At 38.1% G+C, this 22,560-nt stretch overlaps 1 protein-coding gene across 1 annotated transcript; it reads left to right on the plus strand.

The window, feature by feature from the left end:
- The first annotated feature begins 229 nt into the window (after positions 1–229).
- AKAP4 (A-kinase anchoring protein 4) lies at positions 230–10,490 on the plus strand. The gene is made up of 5 exons (XM_056128684.1): positions 230–325; positions 1,335–1,385; positions 1,943–2,044; positions 7,004–9,139; positions 10,335–10,490. The coding sequence occupies exons 1-5, from the start codon at positions 230–232 to the stop codon at positions 10,488–10,490; spliced, it is 2,541 nt and encodes an 846-aa protein (XP_055984659.1).
- The last annotated feature ends 12,070 nt before the right edge of the window (positions 10,491–22,560 follow it).

Here is a 22,560-nt window from a genome sequence, read left to right on the forward strand (position 1 = left end):
TAGACAAGTGAGATTTAGTGTATATAGTTGGTAGTGAACCACTGATTTTAATCCCCAGGCTTTAGGCCTCCTTTTAAATTATTCTGCTTCTCTAGCTAAAATATTTCAGTATTCTTTCCTATTTCTCACTCCACCAGAGATAGGTTTAAGGAAGGCTTTCAAATTTTCTTATTCAAACTGGCCCTATTTCTAAAAACTATCTATATTTTTAATCTTTTTTTTCTTCTAGATGTCTGATGATATTGACTGGTTACATAGCCGCAGGGGTGTGTGCAAGGTAGATCTCTACAGCCCAACTGGACAGCAAGATCAGGAGCGTAAAGTGGTAAGATGATAAACTTTTAGCAAGAAGTGGAAAGGATTGTCACTAGGTTGTAGATATCCTGGAGCCCAGGATAAACTAATAGAAGATGATATTTTGACTTCTCCAAGCAACCAAGCTCAGTTAGGTATGTGGGAACAATTGTGCTTTATAAATCAAACTAAGGCAAATCAAGGGCAGATAGGACAAGGATTGAGGTAAAGGGGCTGAGGGGAAAAGGCTGGGGAGAATTTGAGGGGAGGAAGGAGTGGTGGTTGCCTAGTTACCAGCTACTATTACCTGATACCTCTTAGGTCATAATGCCACCTACTTAACAGTAAGATATGCTAATGTTGGATTACATCAAAGGGCAAAATACTTCATACTCTGCTTCATAAACAATAAGTGATTTGGCATAGTAGCTTACATTTCAAAAGAATGTTCAAGTATCATTTATGACTTGTTATGTATTTATACAATGATTTTTAAATTCACTTACACTGAAAATTTGCTATAACTTTTTGCAATATTATTAATAATCCCATAGATAAGGGTATATGACCAAACAAATGACAAAATAAGCTCCTAATAAAACAGAAATGTTTATGTAAAACCTAAACACTACCTTTCTTCATTTTCTCAATAAAAATAGATATTTTGTTTTCAGTTTTTCTATGATAGGTAGGTATTCTAATTTAGAAAATAGAGTAATGCTAAAATTATCTAGTAATTTAATAATTATTACTATGTATAATTATTGGTTATTATTATTGGTGATTATTGATAATTATTATTGATAATAATTATTAATGATTATTGATTGATATTATTTATCATCATTAAAACTTAAATCATATCATCATTAACAGTATATCCTAACAACAATCCCAATAATGTTTATTGATTACTTACAATGTACATGCACTATCTCTATCCTCACAAGCTCCTGTAATGTAGGTACTACCAATCATTTCCCAGAAAAATACATTATGGTATATTAATTTTCTAAATTCATATTTCTAATTTGATGCAGATATGCTTTGTTGATGTGTCCACACTGAATGTGGAAGAAAAAGATTCCAAGGTGGGTATTCTTCACTGGACTGGATGGGAAACTTCTAAGAAGTTTTATTAATCACAATGGTTATACCTCTATGAGGAGAAAGATAGTTTGCAGTAATAGATGGAAGGGTTGAGTGAGATAGGAATTTGGGTGGAAACCTGCCTTTCTCATTGGTCTATGATGCTTGGTTCAGAATTTACTATTACTTTGGGCATAAAATATCATTTTAGAAACTACTTAAGTTACTGGTAAGGTTTAAGGTATTAGAGCATGAAAGATAGCATGTCAGAAAAATAAAAAATAATAAAAACCCTATTGAAAAGGATGGCCTTTAGTATAATATGGCTTCCATGATAAATAGCTTTGTGAGTATTTTCTGAGTAGTAATTGGTAGAGAGAAATTAGCTAATTCTTCAAAGATTAGCTGTCATTAAAAACTTACTCTATCCTTCCAAAAGAACATGTGTCTTCCTAAGACACATAATATTCATGCTTTCTAGTGATATCATAGGAAGGTAGCTTAGTAAAATCTCAAAAAAAGCAATTGTTCATAAGAATCTTGCCTCTTAATAATACAGGGTGTAGGCTGTTCCAGTTCAGACAGTGAACTAAACTTGGGAGACCTGGAAGATAAAGAAATTATTGTGATCAAGGACACTGAAAAGCAAGATTTATCTAAGGTATACTTAATCTATAAGTCCAGTTTTATTAATTTCCAGAGCCCAGTGGTGAGTTTACAGAATCTGGTTCAGAGAAATAAAGTAACTAGTGTCTTTATTTTCCCAGATTTGAGCATTTGACATTCTATAGAACACAAGTCTAAGTTCAGACTCATGATAAGTTCATGTGCATTGAACCAATCAGATCATATCCAATCAGACATGCTCAAGAATGCCTGTTTTTAATTTCAGGCACCTAACTTCAACAATCTTTCTATACTTTAAACTTACTCTCAGCATCTTATGAGTTTGTAATACCATATGAACTATAGTTACCATACTGTTTTTCATAGAATCTTGCTATTACTAGCTTAACAAAGATTAAAGTTTATCATTATGACCCTCTACAGTGTTCTCTACTGGCTTCTGATGGACTCATGTGTCCCATATTAGACAGTGTCTAAAAAGGAAGGAAGATGGTTTGGAGCAGAGAAAATTTATAGTGACCAATAACTGTAGTCACATAGTTTCTAAGATACTATTTAAAAGAATAAGACTAATTCACACAACTGAGTTGGTGGGAGGGATTGGAGAAAGAGAGGGGTATTGGAATGTTTAAGGGATGGTAGGGTACACTGGTGACGGGTATGGTGTTGGAATTTTGTGCAAGAGAAACCATCATTAACATATTGTAAACCACCGAATAAAGTAAAATAAAATGTTCCAATCATCCCCCACCAGAAAAAGAGTACCCGGCTGTTGGGAGTTTAAAGTTGAAAGCAATTAGACATGAATGCACCTTCACACAGATTGTGTGTTTGTGTAAAAATAAAAGTTCCTTACATTATCTAAAAACTCCAGAACTCACCTTCCAAATAATCTAACAAATCATAACAAATAGAATTCTCTACTTTTAGATATAAAGGAAAATCTATATTTGCAATTAGGGTCGGATCCTTCCTCTAAGGGTCATAGTTTGGGGTAGGCATTAAGAGTAGACAAGTAACCCTTAAGTAGAGTAACTGGAATTGGAACACACTATGTATACACAATTACAAACATATATCATGTTGTTATACATATACAAACTTAAAGTAACATGTTTTTTCCTCTGTATTCAAACTTAAAGTAACATGTTTTTTCCTCTGTATTCATTCATTCACTTGCTACACAGGCAGTTACATCTTTTCTCAGATATTCACACACAAATTAAAATTCCAGATTATGTAACACCAACACACGTTCTCAAGCTTTATTATATTATTACAACAGAATACATATATCATATATTATATTTATACATTATACAGTATATTATAATTATTTCAGTTCATATGTAAATATAAATATAATATAAATCAATATTCAGTTTATTAATATAATTAATCACCTAGTTATTCTCAACATTTTAAATTCCACATTTCTTAATACACATTAATAGCTTAACATGAATTTGTAATAACTTAAAGTGAATTTTAATATTAATACCAATATGTGAATTTGTGCTGTAACATATAATTATATTTAGCTAAATATGTTCTACTGAATTTACATCACAAACACAGATTACTTAAGCAGTTTCTCATTTTTCAAAGAAACACTAATGCACACTCATATTCTGACATTCATGTTAGAAAGATTACACATTGACAATGTTTTTTATAGTAAACATGCAATGGACATTACTGTAATTACATTACACATGCTTACATGTCAGTCACACATCACTGACATACATATATGCACACATATACTCAATATATATATTTAATTGCCCTAAATTACAAAGATATTAGTGATTGTTTCAGGTACACAATGTTCCAATACCACACCCTTCACCAGTGTCCATTACCCTTCACCTACATCCACAGTTTCCCTCCCACCCTCAGCCTGCTTCTTTGATTGTTTCCCTTTCACAACAAAGTCCCCTCCACAATAGCTCTACTGTTCCCTTTCCTATCTATACCCCACCCCCAGGGGCCTCAGTAGCTAGCTCCTTACTGAAAACCAAACTGCTATTCTTTTCTATTGCCTTTGGGCATTTGGTATTCCCCTAGGAAGATTCTCATATCCCACATATGAAGCAGATCATTTTGTGTCTGTTCCTCTCCCTCTGACTGATATCACTAAAATGATACTCTCCAGATCCATCCATATAGAATCAAATTGTATGACTTCATCTTTCTATGGCTGAGTAGGATTCCATTCTTTATTCAGTCATCCGTGTTTGGACATTTGGGTTGTTTCCAGATTTGGACAATTGTGAATAGTGATGCAAAGAACATAGAAGTACAGATGTATTTTCTGTATTGTGCCTTTGGGCCCTTGGAGTATATTCCCAAGAGTGGAATTTTTAGATCCTTTGGAAGTGAAAATGCTATTTTTTTTGAGTAATGATCGTATTGTCTTCCAAAAAGGCTGGACCAGTTGACATTTCTCCCAGAAGTGAAATAGGGTCTTTTTTCCCCACATCCTCATCAACACTGGTTGTTGTTGTTATTCTTTTTTTAAATTTTTTTTTAAAAAAACATTTTAAAATGTATTGAATCACCATGAGATACAAAGTGTTCACAATTGAGTTACAAAGTGTTCACAATTGAGTTTTAGTCTACAATATTCAAGCACCCATCTCTGGTGAACCAGTGTCTACTTCCATTCACCAGTGTCCCCAGTTTTACTACCACTCCTCACCCTGCCTCCATTGCAGACATTTTTTTCCTTTTAGCCAAGTTTGCAATACTGTTACTGAAATGGTATCATGTATATGACTTTAATTTCTTTCAATATCCAGTTCTTGTCCAAAGTGATCACTTCCCACTACCATTGTCATAACGATCCCTTCTCTGACCAAACCTCCCTTCCCTTATGTGGCAAGCTTCCTAATAAGTTCCTCCTGGCTTTTGTTTCTATTGTATTGGTTATTCTTCTACTAGGTATATCTCTTAAATGAGTGTGATCATTTTACGTCTGTCCCTCTCTGACTCATTTTACTCAGCATGATACTCCCCATGTCCATTCATGTTATCAGCAAATTTCATGACATTTTTTAATAATGTTCATGAAGAGGTAATAATTAAAATAGTATGGTACTAGACTATGGACAGATATTCAGGTTAATGAAATAGTATGTAAAATTCAGAGACAGATCCTCAGATATATGGTCAGTAAATCTTTGATAACAGATGGTTTAAAAATTCATGATTTTTTCATAACAGCCACATAGTATTCCATTGTGCTGCAGTGAACATAAGAGTGAAGATGCCTTTTCTGCATTGTGTTTGAGAACCTTAGGGTATATTCCCATGAGCAGAATTTCTGCGTCATATAGAATCTCAATTCCTATTTTTTCAGGAAAGTCCATATTGTTTTCCAAAAAGGCTGTGTCAGTCAACATTCCCACCAATAGTGAATGAGGGTCCCCCTCCCTCCACATCCTTGTCCAAACTAGTTGTTATTCTTGATGGTCAGTCTTTGTGGTGTGAGGTTGTTTTGATTTGTACTTGTTGTTTTGATTTGTACTTTCCTTATTACTAGTTATGTAGGACTTTTTCCATGTCTTTTGACTATTTTTATTTCTTTTTTGAGGAATTTTCTATTCATCTCTTATTCCCTTTTTGATAGGGCTGGACTTTTTTTGTAGTTTTCTACCAGTACTTTGTATATTTTGGATATTGATCCTTTACTATATGCATGGTGGAAAGATAGTTTTCCCCAATATGTGGGCTGTCTTTGGGTTCTGGTCATTGTCGCCTTTGAGGTGCAAAAGCTTCTTAATTTAATGTAGTCCCATTTGTTTATCTTTGCTTCTACTTGCTTAGTGAGCAGCATTTCATTTTTAAAGATGCCCCTAACTTCAATGTCATGGAGAGTTTTGCTTTAATTTTGTTATGTACCCTGTGAATTCAGGTGTGATATTGATGTATTTAATCAATTTTTATTTTCTTTGTGTGCATGGGCTTAGAAAGAGATATGAGTACATGTTTTTCACATAGCTGACCAGTTTCCTATCACCACTTGTTGGAGTGACTTTCCTTAATGGTTTTGCTCCTTCATAGAAGATTTACTGATTATATATCTAAGGGTTTGTCTTTGAATTTTTTATTTTATTCTATTGACCTGAGTGTCTGTCTATAATCCAGTACCATGCTGTTTTAATTACTACCACTTTATGGTACAGTTTGAAGTTGGGTAAAGTGATAATTCCCATCTTCTTACTCCTAAGGAATGCTTTGACTTATTGTTCTACATGAATTTCAGGAGTGTTTGATCTAATTTTTTTAAAATATCAAGCATATACTTATAGAGACTGCATTGAATTTGTGTAATGCTTTGGGTTTTATTGCCATTTTTAGTGTATTAATCCTCCCAATCCATCAGTAGGGGATGTGTTTCTATTTGCTCATGTCGTTTTTATACACACTACATTTTACTTAGTTTGTTTGGGGGGGTGGCCACACTCAATAATGCTCAGGGGTTTCTCCTGGCTCTGCACTTAAGAATCACTCGTGGCAATGCTCAGGGAACCATATGAAGATTGAACCCAGATTGGCCACATGCAAGGCAAGCTCACTACTCACTATGCTACCTCTTTGTCCCCCATTTTTATATTTTAATAGAGACTGATATGTTCACATGTCTATTGTGATTTACAGTTTGATTTTTTATATTAATGCATATACATTCACACACAGGATACATCAAAAAATTTTTATACATACAAGATAAACACATATACTCAGTTTTAAAATACCATATTAGTTATACTTTCCTATAGGTAATGATACAAATGCATATACTTTAAGCTTTTATTGTTGATGCTTTTGCTTGTACATGTGTCTGGATAAAATTTGTTGAAATTAGTGGAAATTCTAATGGAAAAACTTCTAATCTATTCTGTTTAAAAGGTATATATTTGAAATAAATTAAGGGAAAGAAGTGGCTTACCCAAACTTATGGATAGGGGTTCCTCTTTTTTTTTAGACTGAAGGATCTGTGTGCCTTTTCAAACAAGCTCCCTCTGATCCAATAAGTGTCCTCAACTGGCTTCTCAATGATCTTCAGAAGTATGCATTGGGTTTCCAACATGCATTGAGCCCCTCATCCTCTAGCTGTAAACATAGAGTAGGAGAGATGGAACAAAAATGTCAAAAATACCCCTCTGACAACTGCTACAGTGTCTACGCTGACCAACTGCACACAGACTATAAAACCAAAGGATCTCACAGCTTAAGACTTATGGAAACGACAGCATCCAAAAACACCAACAATAACCAGAGCCCTTCCTCTCCCCCTGGTAAATCGCCTAGTAATCAGAAAGCAGTTACCTCACCTGATGGAGAATGTTCTATGGATGACCTTTCTTACTATGTCAACCGACTATCTTCTCTGGTAATCCAGATGGCCCGTAAGGAAATCAAAGAAAAGTTGGAAGGAGGAGGCAAATGTCATCATCATTCAAACTTTCCGCAATGTGGAGAAAAGGGGAAAAACAGCCCCCGTAGTGTTTTGAGCAAGATTGCCTCAGAAATGGCCCATGATGCTGTGGAAGTCACCTCTGCAGAAATACGAGGCAACGGGGAGGAATGCAAAGAAGGAAGCCGGAAAAGTTTTCTATATAGTGAATTAGCTAACAAGAACAAAGGTGGAGACAAACAAATGTGCCAGAGAGATAGCAAGGAATTTGCAGATTCTATCAGTAAAGGGCTCATGGTTTATGCCAATCAGGTTGCATCTGACATGATGGTTTCTGTTATGAAAACTCTGAAAGTACAGAGCTCTGGGAAGCCAATTCCAGCCTGTGTGGTCCTAAAGAAAGTGCTGCTAAAACACACCAAGGATGTTGTGTCTGATTTGATCGATTCTTGCATGAAAAACTTGCATAATATCACTGGTGTTCTGATGACAGACTCAGATTTTGTCTCAGCTGTTAAGAGAAATCTATTCAATCATGGAAAACAAAATGCTGCTGATATCATGGAGGCCATGCTGAAGCGTTTGGTCAGTGCTCTTCTTGGTGAGAAAAGAGAAACTAAATCGCAGTGTCTGTCATATGCATCCTTGAAAGCTGGCTCTCAAGACCCCAAATGCAAGAACCAAAGCCTGGAATTCTCAGCTATGAAGGCTGAGATGAAGGGAAAGGATAAAGGCAAAATGAAATCAGATACACGCAAGTCACTGACCAGTGCTGAGAAAGTCGGTGAGCACATCCTAAAGGAAAGCTTGACCATGTGGAATCAAAAACAAGGAAACCCAAGCAGGATGCCTCAAAAATTGCCTTCAAGTCAAGATGATAAACGAGAAAAGATCAGCCCTTCCACTGATTCACTGGCAAAGGATTTGATTGTCTCAGCCCTTATGCTTATCCAGTATCACCTTTCTCAGCAGGCCAAAGGCAAAGATGCATCTGATGATGATGGCTGCCCTCCTCCATCGGGATACTTGACTCAGACTGCCCAATATGAAAAACGTGGAAATGGCCAAAATGCCAAAGCACTTTCAATGAAACATCTAGAAACACACAGATCTTCTGGACCAACCACCTCTACCAAAGATTCTCAACATCTAGACTCCCAGAAACTGGACATGTCAAACATGGTTCTATCACTGATTCAGAGACTTCTCAATGATAGCCCCTTCAGCTGTGAGGATCCATGTGAAGGTGAGAATAAGCACTCTGAACCCAAGGCAAACAAATCAACTTCTATGTCCACTAGACCCGAAAAAGGGGAAGAACAATGCCAGGAGAGTCAAGACCTTGACTTTATCAGTGGGATGAAGCAAATGAACCGGGAGTTTATAGATCAGCTGGTTGAATCTGTTATGAAGCTGTGCCTTATAATGGCTAAATACAACAACAAAGGAGCACCCTTCAATGAACTGGAAGAACAAGCATCGTCCTCCAACACCAACTTCCGTACTTGTCCTCCCCCCAAATGTTGTCATGAATCTATGGCATCTTTTCAAGAACGTCCTGGACCCGAAGTCATCGTCAATAATCAGTGTGCAACTAGTAGCTTACAGAAACAACTCCAAGCTGTCCTGCAATGGATTGCAGCCTCCCAATTTAATGTTCCCATGCTATACTTCATGGGAGATGATGATGGACAACTGGAAAAGGTAAGCAATATAATAAGGCACAAGAAAAACTGATTGGCATGGGTAGGAGCAGGGAGGTAGGATTTTACTTAGACCAGTCTACTTTTATAACTTGATTCATGCATTACATTCACCTCACAAAAAGACACAAAAGTGGTGAACCATTAAAACTAAGTGGGGTGCTGTATGCATATATCATCAAAAGGAGCAAGTTGAGATTGACACTTCTATTTGTTAAAATATTAAGGAAAAAGGTTAAGTTTTGTTTTGAGTTTAAAAGTTTTTAAAGGACTAAAGGGAACACCCCAAATTTCTTCCCAAAATTACAGATTGTGCAAGTGCCACAAGAGCACTTATTTAAGTTTTTGGCCCAGGAACTGGAAAGATAGATACTGCAATCGGTAGGGCACTTGCCTTGCATGTGACCAACCTGGATTTGATCCACAACACCTTATTTGGTTCCCAAGCCCCACCAGGAGTGATCCCTACATCTGGAGTCAGGAGTAAGCTCTGAACACTGCCTGATGTGGACAAAAAACAAAGAAAATTTGCACAAAAAGCTGTACTCATGGCTAACTTCTGACTCTGCATGCAGGGATCAATCCTGGTGGGCTCAGAGGAACACACGGGGTATTGAGGATAGAACTTGAGCCAGCCACATACAAGGCAAGCACCCTACCTGCTATACTATCTCTCTGCCTTCTCCCAAATAAAAGTATTTTTCCTAGGTGCCTCATTTGTTTCTTTGTAGTCATCCTCAGTCTTATGTCAGCAAACATTCAAACAACAAGCACGTTCTCACTGTTCTTTTCTCTTTCTCTCTCTCTCTCTCTCTCTCTCTCTCTCTCTCTCTCTCTCTCTCTCTCTCACACACACACACACACACACACACACACACACACACATGGCTGATTTCAGAGATATCAAAGACTGAACAGTCCAGATCTGAACCCAAACTATTCTCCCCACCTTTCTACTTTTTTCTCTTCTTCTTTTAATGGGACATAAGAGAATAACCATAACAGAGCTGGTGAGGAGTATTTAGTGAACACAATGAATTGCCCTTTAGTTTTGAAGCTCATAAAATGCTTCTGACATTTGGATCTTTGTCATTTGAAAAAAATAAAGAAAGAAATGCTTTAATCATAGGATCATGGGTGGGAATCTGGATCTTTGCTCCAAACATGACTCAGGCTAAGTTCCGTTTTCTTCACAGCTCCCTGAAGTATCAGCTAAGGCAGCAGAGAAGGGGTACAGTGTAGGGGATCTACTTCAAGAGGTCATGAAGTTTGCCAAAGAACGACAACTGGATGAAGCTGTGGGGAACATGGCAAGAAAACAACTGCTAGACTGGCTGCTCACTAACCTGTGAGCCAAAAACTCCTTCAGATCCCTTCCATCTTACCTCCCCTGCCCCACTCCACCCCTAGTTAGTATCTGCGTTCCAGCCTATACACCCTCAGCATCAAGCCAGTTAACTGCATATTCCAGGATTGTATTTCTCAATACTGAGCAGTTGCGCTGTGCAAATACAGGGTGTCCACCAACCTGGGCATGAACATGAATAAAAAATGAAAAACAACATTGTTTCCTTAATCAGATAAATATGAAGCAAGGGAGGGGAGTGAGTTCAATTCCGAGGGCTGATGATTGTCTACCTCTAATTCTGAGTTATTTTCTGCATACCCAAGACACAGGACTGTGTAATCAAAGTAATCTGATGTGCCAAACTTCAGTTCATACTCTAGAGTTTTTCCACTGGTGACATTCCTGCTTCTCCCATAATTACATAACTAGTTTGATAATCCTTCAGCTAGTCCAAAGATTTTGCTAAGAGTTTGCATATTGCTTAGCTTAGAAACCAAAGAAACATTATCTGTAAACACTATCACACCCTGTCATATACATCACCCCCAAGATGACTCTGCAGTGTTCACTAGACAAGGCTAGTGGTATTCTACTAGAAGTACAAGGGGAGCTGGTCCTCTCCCACTTGTGAATAAAATTTCCTTATAAATACAGAATAATCTTTCTCATATGTGGGACTTAAAGATACACAGCAATATTGCAACAAAGGTTCAAAGAATGTTTTGGAAGAACTGATCCACACAATTGAGTGAAGGAGACTTGGGATGGAGGGCTCTAGGGGTCCATGTGAGAGGGCAGGGAGGGTACACTGGTGATGGTTGTGGTATTGGAACTATTGCATGGGAAAACATTATTAATAGCATTGTAAACCACAGAATGTCAATGAAAAAATTAACATGAAAATAAATCCTTTCCTTCCATTGAAGTTTTCTTGCATCTATAAGCCTGAGAATAAAGCAACAGGATGGTAAATTTCTCATGGTCACTTTAACTGAATTTCAGTGCTCCCTCCATCCTGGAATTAAAAAAAAGTTCCTATATTTGTTATATGCTTCATAGAAGTCCAAAACATGCTAAAACTCATTGAAAATTAGATCAAGATAATGACTTTAAATCCGTAGTCCTTTTTTAGTTAGTTACTGCAGCATAATCTGGGGCCTTTGAGGGATTTGATTGAAGGGGGTACACCTGGCAATGCTCTGGGATTGCTCTGGTTCTGTCCTCAGGAATCACTCATGGCAGTTACCAGAGCTCAGATGATTGAACCTGGGTCAGGTGTGTGCAAGGTAAAAGGCACTCTAGCCTTCTCTGAGGGTTCTGTGGCTTACAGTAGAACAAGTATTGTTGGTGGTATCCTTGACTCAAGTCAAAGCTTTTCACTTTTTAGTTTCATGGCCTTAATGTCACCTAGACTTTGAAGCATGTTAATTATCCAATGTAGCTCTGAGCCTTACTGTTTTAGAAGCTAAACAGAGGAGCTGGAGAGATAGTACAGGGATTAAACTGCTCTCCTTGTGCTCGACTAACCTCAGTTTGATCCTCACACTACATATGGTATCCAAAGAATTGCCAGTAGTTATCATTTAATACAGACCCATGATCAAGCCCAGCCCCAGGTGTGACCCCTTCCCCAAGAAGCTAGACAAACAGATGTGATGTCACTCAGCAGGAAGTGGATCATGTTACTATGCAAAGGAAACTCTACTTTTCAAAGTCCATCCCAACAGTTACAAGTGCTCCTGATATGTTGTCTAACTGTTAATATTCTGTAAGTATGGGACCCAGAGAGTCCCTTTTTGAGAGCAGTAAGAGGCAGAAGGTAACTTGCCCAACTGTTACAGAATGCCTGAATCTGATAGAAATAAAGGCAAGCCCTACAACACAGAATCTTTAGTGTTCCCAGCACAGACGAAAATGTATTCAAACCTTTTCCCATCCACATGCAACCCCATGATAAGCTTTAGAGTTGAGCTACCACAGATCTTTCTCTTCTTCATCCTTGAAGAAAATCTTTAATAAACACAAGTCCAAGACCAGGACAGTGCTGCAATTCTCCCTGAGCACAGCTGAATCCACTAGCAGTTTACTTCCTTGGTTAACTTGGCTTTTGACTTCCTGCTTTTTGTTATGAGTTAAACTTAGGGAATTTTTTGAATGTGTAAATCAATAAGAGGAAGTTATATGTATTATTAAATGAGGGGGATGCAAAAATAGTCCATAAGTATCCTTTTAGTTCCGACATATTAGGATTTTAATTTTATTTTTATAACTTTTTAGATATACTTGTGTATATAAGGTAAAATCAGTGTGAGGAAATCTGATTTTTTTCAGAGCAAACTGACATATTCCAGCTGAGAAAGGAATGCTTTTGACCACAAATGGACCTGATAAGGGTCTGGAGGAGCTCAGCAGTTCTTTGGGTTTATTCCTGGAGGGCAATCCCCTGGCCTTTGACCTCTCCCAAATGGCACCCTCCTGGCTAGTGACTGTGCTCAATGCCAGAACTGGAAATAGACAAGGACTTTTGTTGAACTGAGAACCCAATATGTAGCAGAAAAGGGACAGCAGGAGCAGAAGAACAAAAATCATTTCCTGGCAGGAGCAGAAGAACAAAAATCATTTCCTATTTTTGACAGTTTAAGACTCTTAGACTTTGTCAGAAGAGTTCCTTAACTAGAATTAGATAAGATGAGCAAGAACTAGACTTGGAGGGAAAGTTTAAAGGGACGCCCTGAAGCACTATAAGTAAAAAAAATTAGGACACCACTTACAAACCCCCAAGTCCATGAGAAAATAATCAAAATTAGAATATAAAGGATCAGTACTAAATCATAAATGAGGTACAAAGAAAGATGTTAAAGCTGATTTTTATAGGAATCACACTGTAGAAGAATTAATGTAGCAGTATTTAGAGAACATGTTGATTGGCCTGAAAGCCCAGACCAATAAAAAAGAAACAATTATGTCTCCCTAAAGAATTTAAGGAGGAAACAAATTATAAACACATTTAGGGAAGGGGAGAGAAAACTCAGAGCAAAGGGGCTGGAGCGATAGCACAGTGGGCAGGGTGTTTTCCTTGCACGTGGCCAATCCGGGTTCGATTCCCATCATCCCATATGGTCCCCTGAGCACCACCGGGTGTAATTCCTGAGTGCAGAGTAACCCCTGTGCATCACCAGGTGTGATCAAAAAAAAAAAAAAAAGAAAGAAAGGGGGAAAGCAGACAAAGCAAGTTTCTCTTAAACTTTTCAAAATCAGATGAGGATGAATGTAGTGTTTTGTCTTAATATAATACAATTTTCCAAACAAAAGTTTAGATTTAGATAAATTCTTGTTAAAATCAGAAACCACACAAAATTGCTCTTATAAAAGTCCCACATAAAAATAGCTACAATGAGGTCTGGAGAGATAGTACAGTGAATAGGGCACTTGCATCGCATGTAGCCGACCCAGATTCAATCCCTGGCATCCCAAATGGTTCCATGAGCCAGGGGTTGTCCCTGAACACAGAGCCAGTAGTAAACATTGAGCACAGTCAGGTGTGGTCCAAAAACCAAAAAAGAAGTCTAGAAATATAAACAAAAAGAAATATAAAAGAGATAAGGGTGACAAGGCCACTTTATAAAATTATACATTCAAATACCCTTGAAAATCAAATTCTCAAACACCAGAGCTAATAAATGAGCTTTGTAAAGGCTAGAATTTATGTCAACTAACACAATTACAACAACTTTCTACCTGATGACTTAGAAACAAGTTGAAATTCCAGCAATTTCCTTGTACTATGGAAAAAAATATCTAAAACTCAATCAAAAAATCTTTTTATACCCTAGGGCCACCCAACTAGAAATAAAAGAATATAATTACCTACCATAGCAACAAGCTATATTAAACACTAAGGTTTAAGGACGACAAGAAATGATGTTTGCCTAGTTCCACGAACTACTGTTTTTATTCTTTCAAAAACTGTAAGATTATTTTTACTAACAAACACCCGATTCTTACATTGGGTGTTTGTTGGTGTTTTTGCTTTTACAGAGGAGAAATATGAAGATCAGATTTAAAAGCATTTTTTCAAAGTCCAGTGGGAGAGGTAGGAATAAAATCCAGGTTGACATTTTAACAGCATTGTAAATCACAATTCCTCAATAAAGGTTACAAAAAATCTCAGTTGGTGTAGAGTCCATCTCTATTTAAAACTAAACTATAAAACATGAATGAGGAAAATAAGGCAAATTGAAAAATAAGCCAAACTTTAGACTAGTAAAATTTAACAAAACTATTCTGTGGCTCAATGTATAACCTCCTCTAATGTTAATTTAATTCTTCATGGTTTAATCTCAAAGTAACGCCCCAAGATATCAATGGTGAAGGGAAAACAGTGATATTACATTAGAAAAATCTGTCACATTTTAATCAAGTAAACTAAGTGAATACTATAAGTAAAGGCATATTGATATGTACTTCCTGGTGTAAATCATGAGAAGGCATATCACCTCTGTAACATTCTTGCCAAAAACCAATAACTTCAGTCTAATCAAGATAAACTACCAGGTAAATATACATTGGGGAATATTTTACATAATATACAAATGAAATTAACTAAAAAAGAGTCATGAGGGAACATTTGTTAGTATGAAAATGTTAACTCCATACCTTAATATGAGAGGTACTTAACACAGTGCTTAACACAGGTCTATGCCTTTCTCAGGGAGCAACAGACTACCAGTGAAAATCATGTAACATTATTCATTTAAATTGTATTTCAATAAGGTCAATATCAAAGGAGAAAAATCACCCTGCCTTTGTTTAAAAATCTCAGTTCATGTGCCTCTTCCCATAAAGTTTCCAGATAAATTGGCATGCATACACTTATGGAAGAACAAGGGTGATCTCTGATGGTGTCTGATCAGTTCTCCCAATAGCCAGAATATTATGAGTTGGGGAGGGGAAGAACTATGGAATTCTTGCACCAAATGCCTATTAGTCGAAACATATTTCTGTATCTTACCAACTAGTAGGGATATAGCAGAACCTAAATTTTGAATGTGATCCCCAAGCTGGAAACTTTTTTTGTTTTTGTTTTTGTTTTTGTTTTTTTGTAAAATGAGAAAATATTTTTTTAATCATTTTTTTATTAGTGAAACACCATGAAGTACACTTATAGACTTATAAATTTTTGTGCTTGGGTTTCAGTTATACAATGATCAAGTACCCATCCCTCCACCAGTGCCCATCCTCCCCCACCACGGGTCCTAGCATCCCTCCCACCCCCCATCCTCCCCCCCACCCCCCCGTCCCACCCTGCCGCTGTGGCAGGGCATTCCTCCCTGTTCTCTCTCTCTTCTTTTGGGTACTGTGTTTTGCCAGAGAGGCATTGAGTGGCAGTCATGTTTGGTCTATAGACCACTTTTAGCATGTCTCTTCCACCTTGGGAGGGTCTTCACAACACCCTTTATTTGGTGCTCTCTTCTCTATCTGAGCTTCCTTCTCACCTAGCACATGTGGCTGGCCTTCAAGTCATGGAGCAAAATTCCTGGTACTAATCTGAGCCCTTCCTGGGTGTTAGTCTCCCGTTTTGTTGCTTTATGTTCCCCAGATGAATGCAATCTTTCTGTGTCTATCCCGCTCTTTCTGACTCATTTCGCTTAACATGATACTTTCCATGTAGTACCACTTGTATGTAAATTTCATAACTTCATCTTTTCTAACAGCTACATAGTACTCCATTGTGTAAATGTACCAAAGCTTCTTTAACCAGTCATCTGTTCTCGGGCACTCAGGTTTTTTCCAGATTTTGGCTATTGTAAAGAGTGCATGTTCTATCTTCTTCAAGCGTATGTGCTTGATTCATACAGCTCTAACCTGGCATTGATCTGACTTGTTTATTGATTTGTGGTCAATTTGGCCATACTAGACTGTGCCTTGGGCTTACTCAAGGCTCTGTACTCAGGGATCACTCCTGGCAGACCTCGGGAACCATAAGTGGTACAGAGCAAATCAAGTGCCTTAACCCCTGTATTATCTCTCCAACCACAGACTGTATTATAACATTCTCTTTACATGCTTTCCTTTTCTCTAGATCAGTGTTTTTGTTTGTTTTTGTTTGTTTGGGGATCACATCCAATGATTCTCAGGGATAGCTCCTTGTTCTCCACTCAGGAAAAACTCCTGGTATTGCTCAGGGGACTATATGGGATGCCAGAAATCAAACCCAGGTCAACTGCATGCCTTACCCACTATACTATCTCTCTGGCCCCAAGACCAGTGTTTCTTAAGTAGGAAGAATATGTTCCTTGTAAGTCCCCAGGATGTACCAAGGGAGTCATAAGTAAAAATTTGCTAAATGGAGGGCCGTGGCATGATTGGGAAGGTACGGGGACACAGGAAGGAAGCAATTTAGAAAAGGGTTGAGAAATACTAATTTAGACTGTAAGTAATATGTAGCTTATGTATAAAAAGTGCCCTAGTGGGCTAACCAATAAATGCTTTTTGAGTAACAGCCAACATACATTGTGTGCTGACTTTGTGGAAGGTCTCTCATCTAATCCTCACTGCATCTCTGTTCACAACCCATTTTGCAGCAAAATAAATGAAGGCAGACAATAGGAATTTGGCCACACCTAGTAATAAGCACAGCTTGCCAGATTCTGGAGTCTGTGCTCTAAGTTACTGCTCTTGACTTAAGTGGCTAGCAATTGACAAAACATGTGCAAAGATGTACAGTGAGTAAGGCACTTTTCTTGCAAGTGGCTGACCCCAGTTCGATCCCCCAAACCTCATATGGTCCTGAAAAGCTTGCCAGAAGTGATCCTGAGTGCAGAGCCAGGAGTAAGTCCTAAGCATCGCCACGTGGGGACTAAAACAAACAAAAAAGAGTTGGGAAAATGTGGGAACTGGAGTGTACAGTGTGGGAAGGCAACATGGTGGGTGAGGAAGTTAGAAAATCAGCTGTCATCAGATTTCCAAGAGTGTTGTATACTGTGCTTAAAAATTTGGACTGGTGTCAACTGGACCGTGGTAGAAGGATATTGGCACCTGGTGGTGGACAGAGTATAGAAATATAAGTTAGACTTGCTTCTAAGGACAATGGGGAAAAACACTTGAAAAGGTTTGAGTCTTTTTTTTTTCAGGGTTAAGTTTGTACTCTAGGCTGCTCTCTCTGGCTTGTGGAAAAGTTACATTAGAGGGAATAATTTGCTGCCAAACTAGTCTTTAATACCTTTGTGTATTTCTGTTTGTCTTTCCTTTGGTTTAAAAATGCCAGCTTCGAGAAGGCAGATGGAATAGAGCAGAGATCACTAAGAAAATAATGGCTGGAGGAATCAGTAGGGACGGGAGATGTGTGCCAAAAATAGAAAATGGACCAACCATCATGACTTCTCAGTGTCTGTATTGCAAACCATACTGCCCAAAAGTAAAGAGAGAATATAATATTGTCTGCCATGGAGGCAGGGGGAGGGTGGGGAAGAGAGGGTATACTGGGGAGATTGGTGGTGGTGAATGTGCAGGGTAAAGGGATGAATGTTTGATAATTGTATGATTGTAACCCAAACATGAAAGCTTGTAACTTTCTCACAGTGATTCAATAAAATTTAAAAAAGAAAAAAAAATAAAAATGCCAGCTTCATGGACTATATCAAATGTTAAGAGGGGGAAGTTGGTGGAAGAAAAGAGTGCCCCTTTTGTAAGGTTGTAAGATCCCAGCTGTAATGGATGCAGTAAGTGGTGGGAGGGGAGGTAGGATTTCACCTCCCTTCCCTGAGATTGCACATTCACACTTAATTCTACCAGAACAGTAGACTTAGATGTTCTGTCCTCCCACCTCACCTAAATGACAAAAAGGTGCATTTTCTCTGACCCCGAAATGATTTCACAAAACACCTCCCGCAAACTATAAATCCTGTTCCAGAACTCAGCAAGAGGGAATGAAATGACTAACATTTTGACCTACTCGGTCAAGGCTTTGATACCATCTGTCTCCCAGAGACGTTGCCTCCAATAAATCTTGCTTTTGGAAAAGAAATGTCTCCTTTCTGAAATCCCAAGTGCCTTTGTCAGCCAATCTTCAAAACAGACTATCTGTTGAAGCTAAGAGGGAGTTTGCCAGGAAAATCTCTTTTGGCACAAACAGTCCATTTCTGAACATATACTTAGCTTAGGTCTCACCCTGATTCAACCTCTAGACCAGACACTTTATTTTATTTTTTTCCTCACTTTTACTATATCTATTTAATTTAGTACCAGAGCTCCTTATTAGAGCAATATCTTGGCAAATAGTATGAAAGGAAAGGAATTCACATCAGAAAAGAAGTAAAACTCATTACTTTATTTTTTAATAGTTTAGATAACATGGTCGCAATGGTGTTAACATTTATGATGTTAATGTACATAGTTACTGCTTGCCACCAAAGTGCCCAATACCCTCCACCAATATCCTTATGTTACCTATATCTCATCTCTCCATTTTGCCTGCCTCTCCCTTCACTGTCTGGTAATCTGAGTTTTTGGTGATCCTATTAATCTCCAAAACCTAGGATTTGTTGTTTGGTATTATCTACTCTTCTGTTTTGTCTCTCTATTGCACTTATGAGTAAGATAATGGTAAGAAAATAAGAGAAAGGGAGAAGGACAAATACCAGATGATCTCATTCATCTGTGTAAAACCCTTATTACTTACAGATGATCTGATAAATGTATAGAAAACCCCAAAGACTTTATTAAAAAACTATTAATAACAATTAATGGCTATAGAAAAATGGCCAGGGTTGGAGCGATAGCACAGCGGTAGGGCATTTGCCTTGCACACAGCCAACATGGCTGACCCGAGTTCGATTCCTCCGCCCCTCTCAGAGAGCCCGGCAAGCTACCGAGAGTATCTCGCCTACACGGCAGAGCCTGGCAAGCTACCCGTGATGTATTCGATATGCCAAAACACAGTAACAACAAAGTCTCCAATGGAGACGTTACTGGGTCCACTTGAGCAAATCGATGAACAATGGGAGGACAGTGACACTGACAGAAAAATGGCTGGTTATAAAATCATTATGACCATGAGACCTTTATCATAGAAATGCATCGCTGATTTAAATTTTGAGAAGTAGTATCATCTATTATATTAACAAAATAAAGAATAAAATGCAGTGATAATTTTAATAACTATAGAAAAATAGACAAAATCTTGTACCAATTCATTGTTAAATAATAGGGTTAGCTTTTTATTTAAAAACAACAACAACAAATAGGAATAAACATTTTTATGTAATCTGATAAAAATCATCTACTGAAATCTAATAGATGCTTTTGGGGGGGGGGGCATAACCACCTATGCTCATGAGTTATTTTGTTTGTTTGTGGACACACCTTACTCTTGGCTCTATGCACAGGGATTGCTTCTGACAGTTGTTGGAGCACCAGTTGTGGTACTGGAGATCAGAGCCGTTTGGTTGCGTGCAAGAAAAGTATCTTACCAACTGTACTATCTTTTGGCTCCTTAATGGTGAAATAATGAACGGTCTCCCCCACAGATTTGGAACAAGGCAAGAATTCTTACACTATTTTTCTTGTAGTTAAATGAATATCAAAAGTTCTAGTATTGAAATAGGCAAGAGAAAAGAAACACAATACACAAGGAATAGAAAGGAAGAACTAAAACAGTCTTTTTTTCTCTTTCTGCAAACTTTTTTTCCAAGTTCTTTTATAAATTTTTTTATTGAATCAACGTGAGAACAGTTACAAAGCTTTCAGGTTTAAGTCTTGGTCATACAATGATCAAACACCCATTCCTTTACCAGTGCACATTTTCCACCACCAAGAACCCCAGTACACCCCTCCCCCTGCCAGTGTGGCAGATGATTTCCACTTTACTCTCTCTTGACTTTGATTACATTCAATTTTTCGACAGAAGACCTACCATTATTATTTGGAATTTTCCCCCAAAATTCAGACCTGCCGAGAAGGCATCACTAGATAATTTGTTTTCTATTGCTGATAATTAAGAGCATATGATGTCGTGCAGTCACAATAGCAGCCATGCAATTTTGGATTTCTGATATTTTAATCATTAAGTCCGGTGGTCTTTCTGCCAGTAACCACTGGGTTCCGAGATTGGTTTGTGTGCCTCTGGGATCATGGCCATTCAAAAGCTGGAGGAGCCATTCATGGGTGGCAAATCAGTGTCTTATCGGGGTGAGAGAAGGGACGGTTCCAGCCCCCATCCCATGAACCTGTGTTCTCTTCACTGCAGGCTCATACCTCTCAGACCAATAGGCTCTAAAAGATTGTGGTCATCATGCTGCAGAGGGGAAGAAGGTGGAAGGGACAACGCCCGTTCCCCCTTGGGGCAGCATGGGGCCATAACTTAATTTACAGTCCAGAAGCATGGGCCACCGTGAGATGGAGTTACAAAGCTTTCATGTTTGATATTCAACTATACAATGATCGATCAACCATCCCTCCACCAGTGCAAACTTTCCACCACCAATATCCCCATTATTCCCTCCATTTCCATCTCAGTCCTTACCCTGCCTCTACAGTAGACAATTACTCAGATACTCTATAGTTTTGGGAATTATATTTTGCTTGGATATTCCCACCACCATTCAAGCCTGCCTTCTAGGGGTAGACGCTAGATCATCTATTTTCCATTGCTCACTTTGTATCTCAGGAAAGGTCATGCAGCTGCGTAAGAAACCACATGGTTCGGAGGAATAGTTCTGGGACCCACATACCAGAGCCATGCTTGTAGAAGCTCATGGTTGCCGGGATTCCATCTGGAGAAGGCAGGGAGACTGCACCTGATCCATCTGGTGGACCCTGGTGATATTGGCTTGGTTTGGGGCCTGGAGAATTCTCAGGTGTTGTGGTGCCTGCCCACCAGAATTCTTCGCCGCTGTGTGCAGTAAGATGGCACCGGGGACCTTGACCAGACACTTTAAAAAGACTTGTCTTATATAGTTCCATTCTCTTTCAGGTGTACTCAGGTTTTCCGTGGCACTTCCCTCCTTAGTCTTTTGTGAGTCCTCTTTCTCTTCTCACCTGATAAATACTTCAGGATATGTCCCTAGCCCACTGCTCTTTTCATCACCTCCAGTTTAGTGTACTCTTTTTTATGCAAGTATTATTGGGGATGGTTTGTGGGCCATATCTAACTTACCTGAGACTACCATACTGGTGGTACTCAGGGCTCACTTCGGTGGTTCTCACAGGATTGTATGCAGAAGCAAGGTCAAGCTGGGTCAACTGTGTGCGAGGCAAGCACTTGAACCCTTGTATTATCTCTCCATCCCTAAATACATTTTTAAAAAAATGTTGTTTAATGGTGCTGAAATAAAGATAGGCCTTCTGATCAGAGGGTCAGAATCGAATATCCTATTACAAACTCTCATATATATGGAGAGTTATTTTTGGAAAAGGGAACTGAGAACATGAAATGGAGATAACCCCTTTAACAAATGGTGCTGGGAAAACTGGATAAATATATTTAATAAATTAAAGCTGGATACATATTTTATACCTCACACAAAAGTCAATTCAAGGTGGATCAAAGATATGGAGATCCAAAAAGAAACTATAAAGTACATTGAGGAAAATATAGGCAGTCCACTTAAAGATTTGAACTTCAAAGGTATCTTTGATGATCTGATACCTCTGGCAAAGGCAACACAATAAAAATAAACAAATGGGACAAAATAAAATTTATGAACTTGTGTGGAAGACAAAGGAAACACAGGCTAAAACAAAAAAGACAGCTAAATGAATAGGGAAAAGTATTTGCATTCAACACATCAGGTAAAGGTTTTATATCTAAGACATATGAAGTATTCACAAAGATCAACAAAAATTAAAAGCGCTATCACAAATGGGGAGAGGAAATGTGTAGACATATCTCAGATGAAGACATTCAGGTGGCCAGTAGACACATAAAAAATGCTCAGCATCACTTATCATGAGATGACAAATGAGATACCATCTCACACCAGTGCTAGCATCCAAAAGCCCTTTCCTTCTTCCTGTAGGTGACCATACTACTGAATTTTAACATGCTAGCAATTTTTGTCACATTTTAAAAACTC

The sequence above is a fragment of the Sorex fumeus genome, unplaced genomic scaffold, assembly GCF_029834395.1.
Source record: "Sorex fumeus unplaced genomic scaffold, SorFum_2.1 ptg000065l, whole genome shotgun sequence".
Lineage (NCBI taxonomy): Eukaryota > Metazoa > Chordata > Mammalia > Eulipotyphla > Soricidae > Sorex > Sorex fumeus.

Coding starts and splice junctions, on each gene's coding strand:
- AKAP4 (XM_056128684.1), top strand. CDS start 230: ATGTCTGATGATATTGACTGGTTACATAGCCGCAGGGGTGTGTGCAAG. Junction 1,386..1,942: donor TGGAAGAAAAAGATTCCAAG/GTGGGTATTCTT, acceptor TTAATAATACAG/GGTGTAGGCTGTTCCAGTTC. Junction 9,140..10,334: donor ATGATGGACAACTGGAAAAG/GTAAGCAATATA, acceptor TTTTCTTCACAG/CTCCCTGAAGTATCAGCTAA.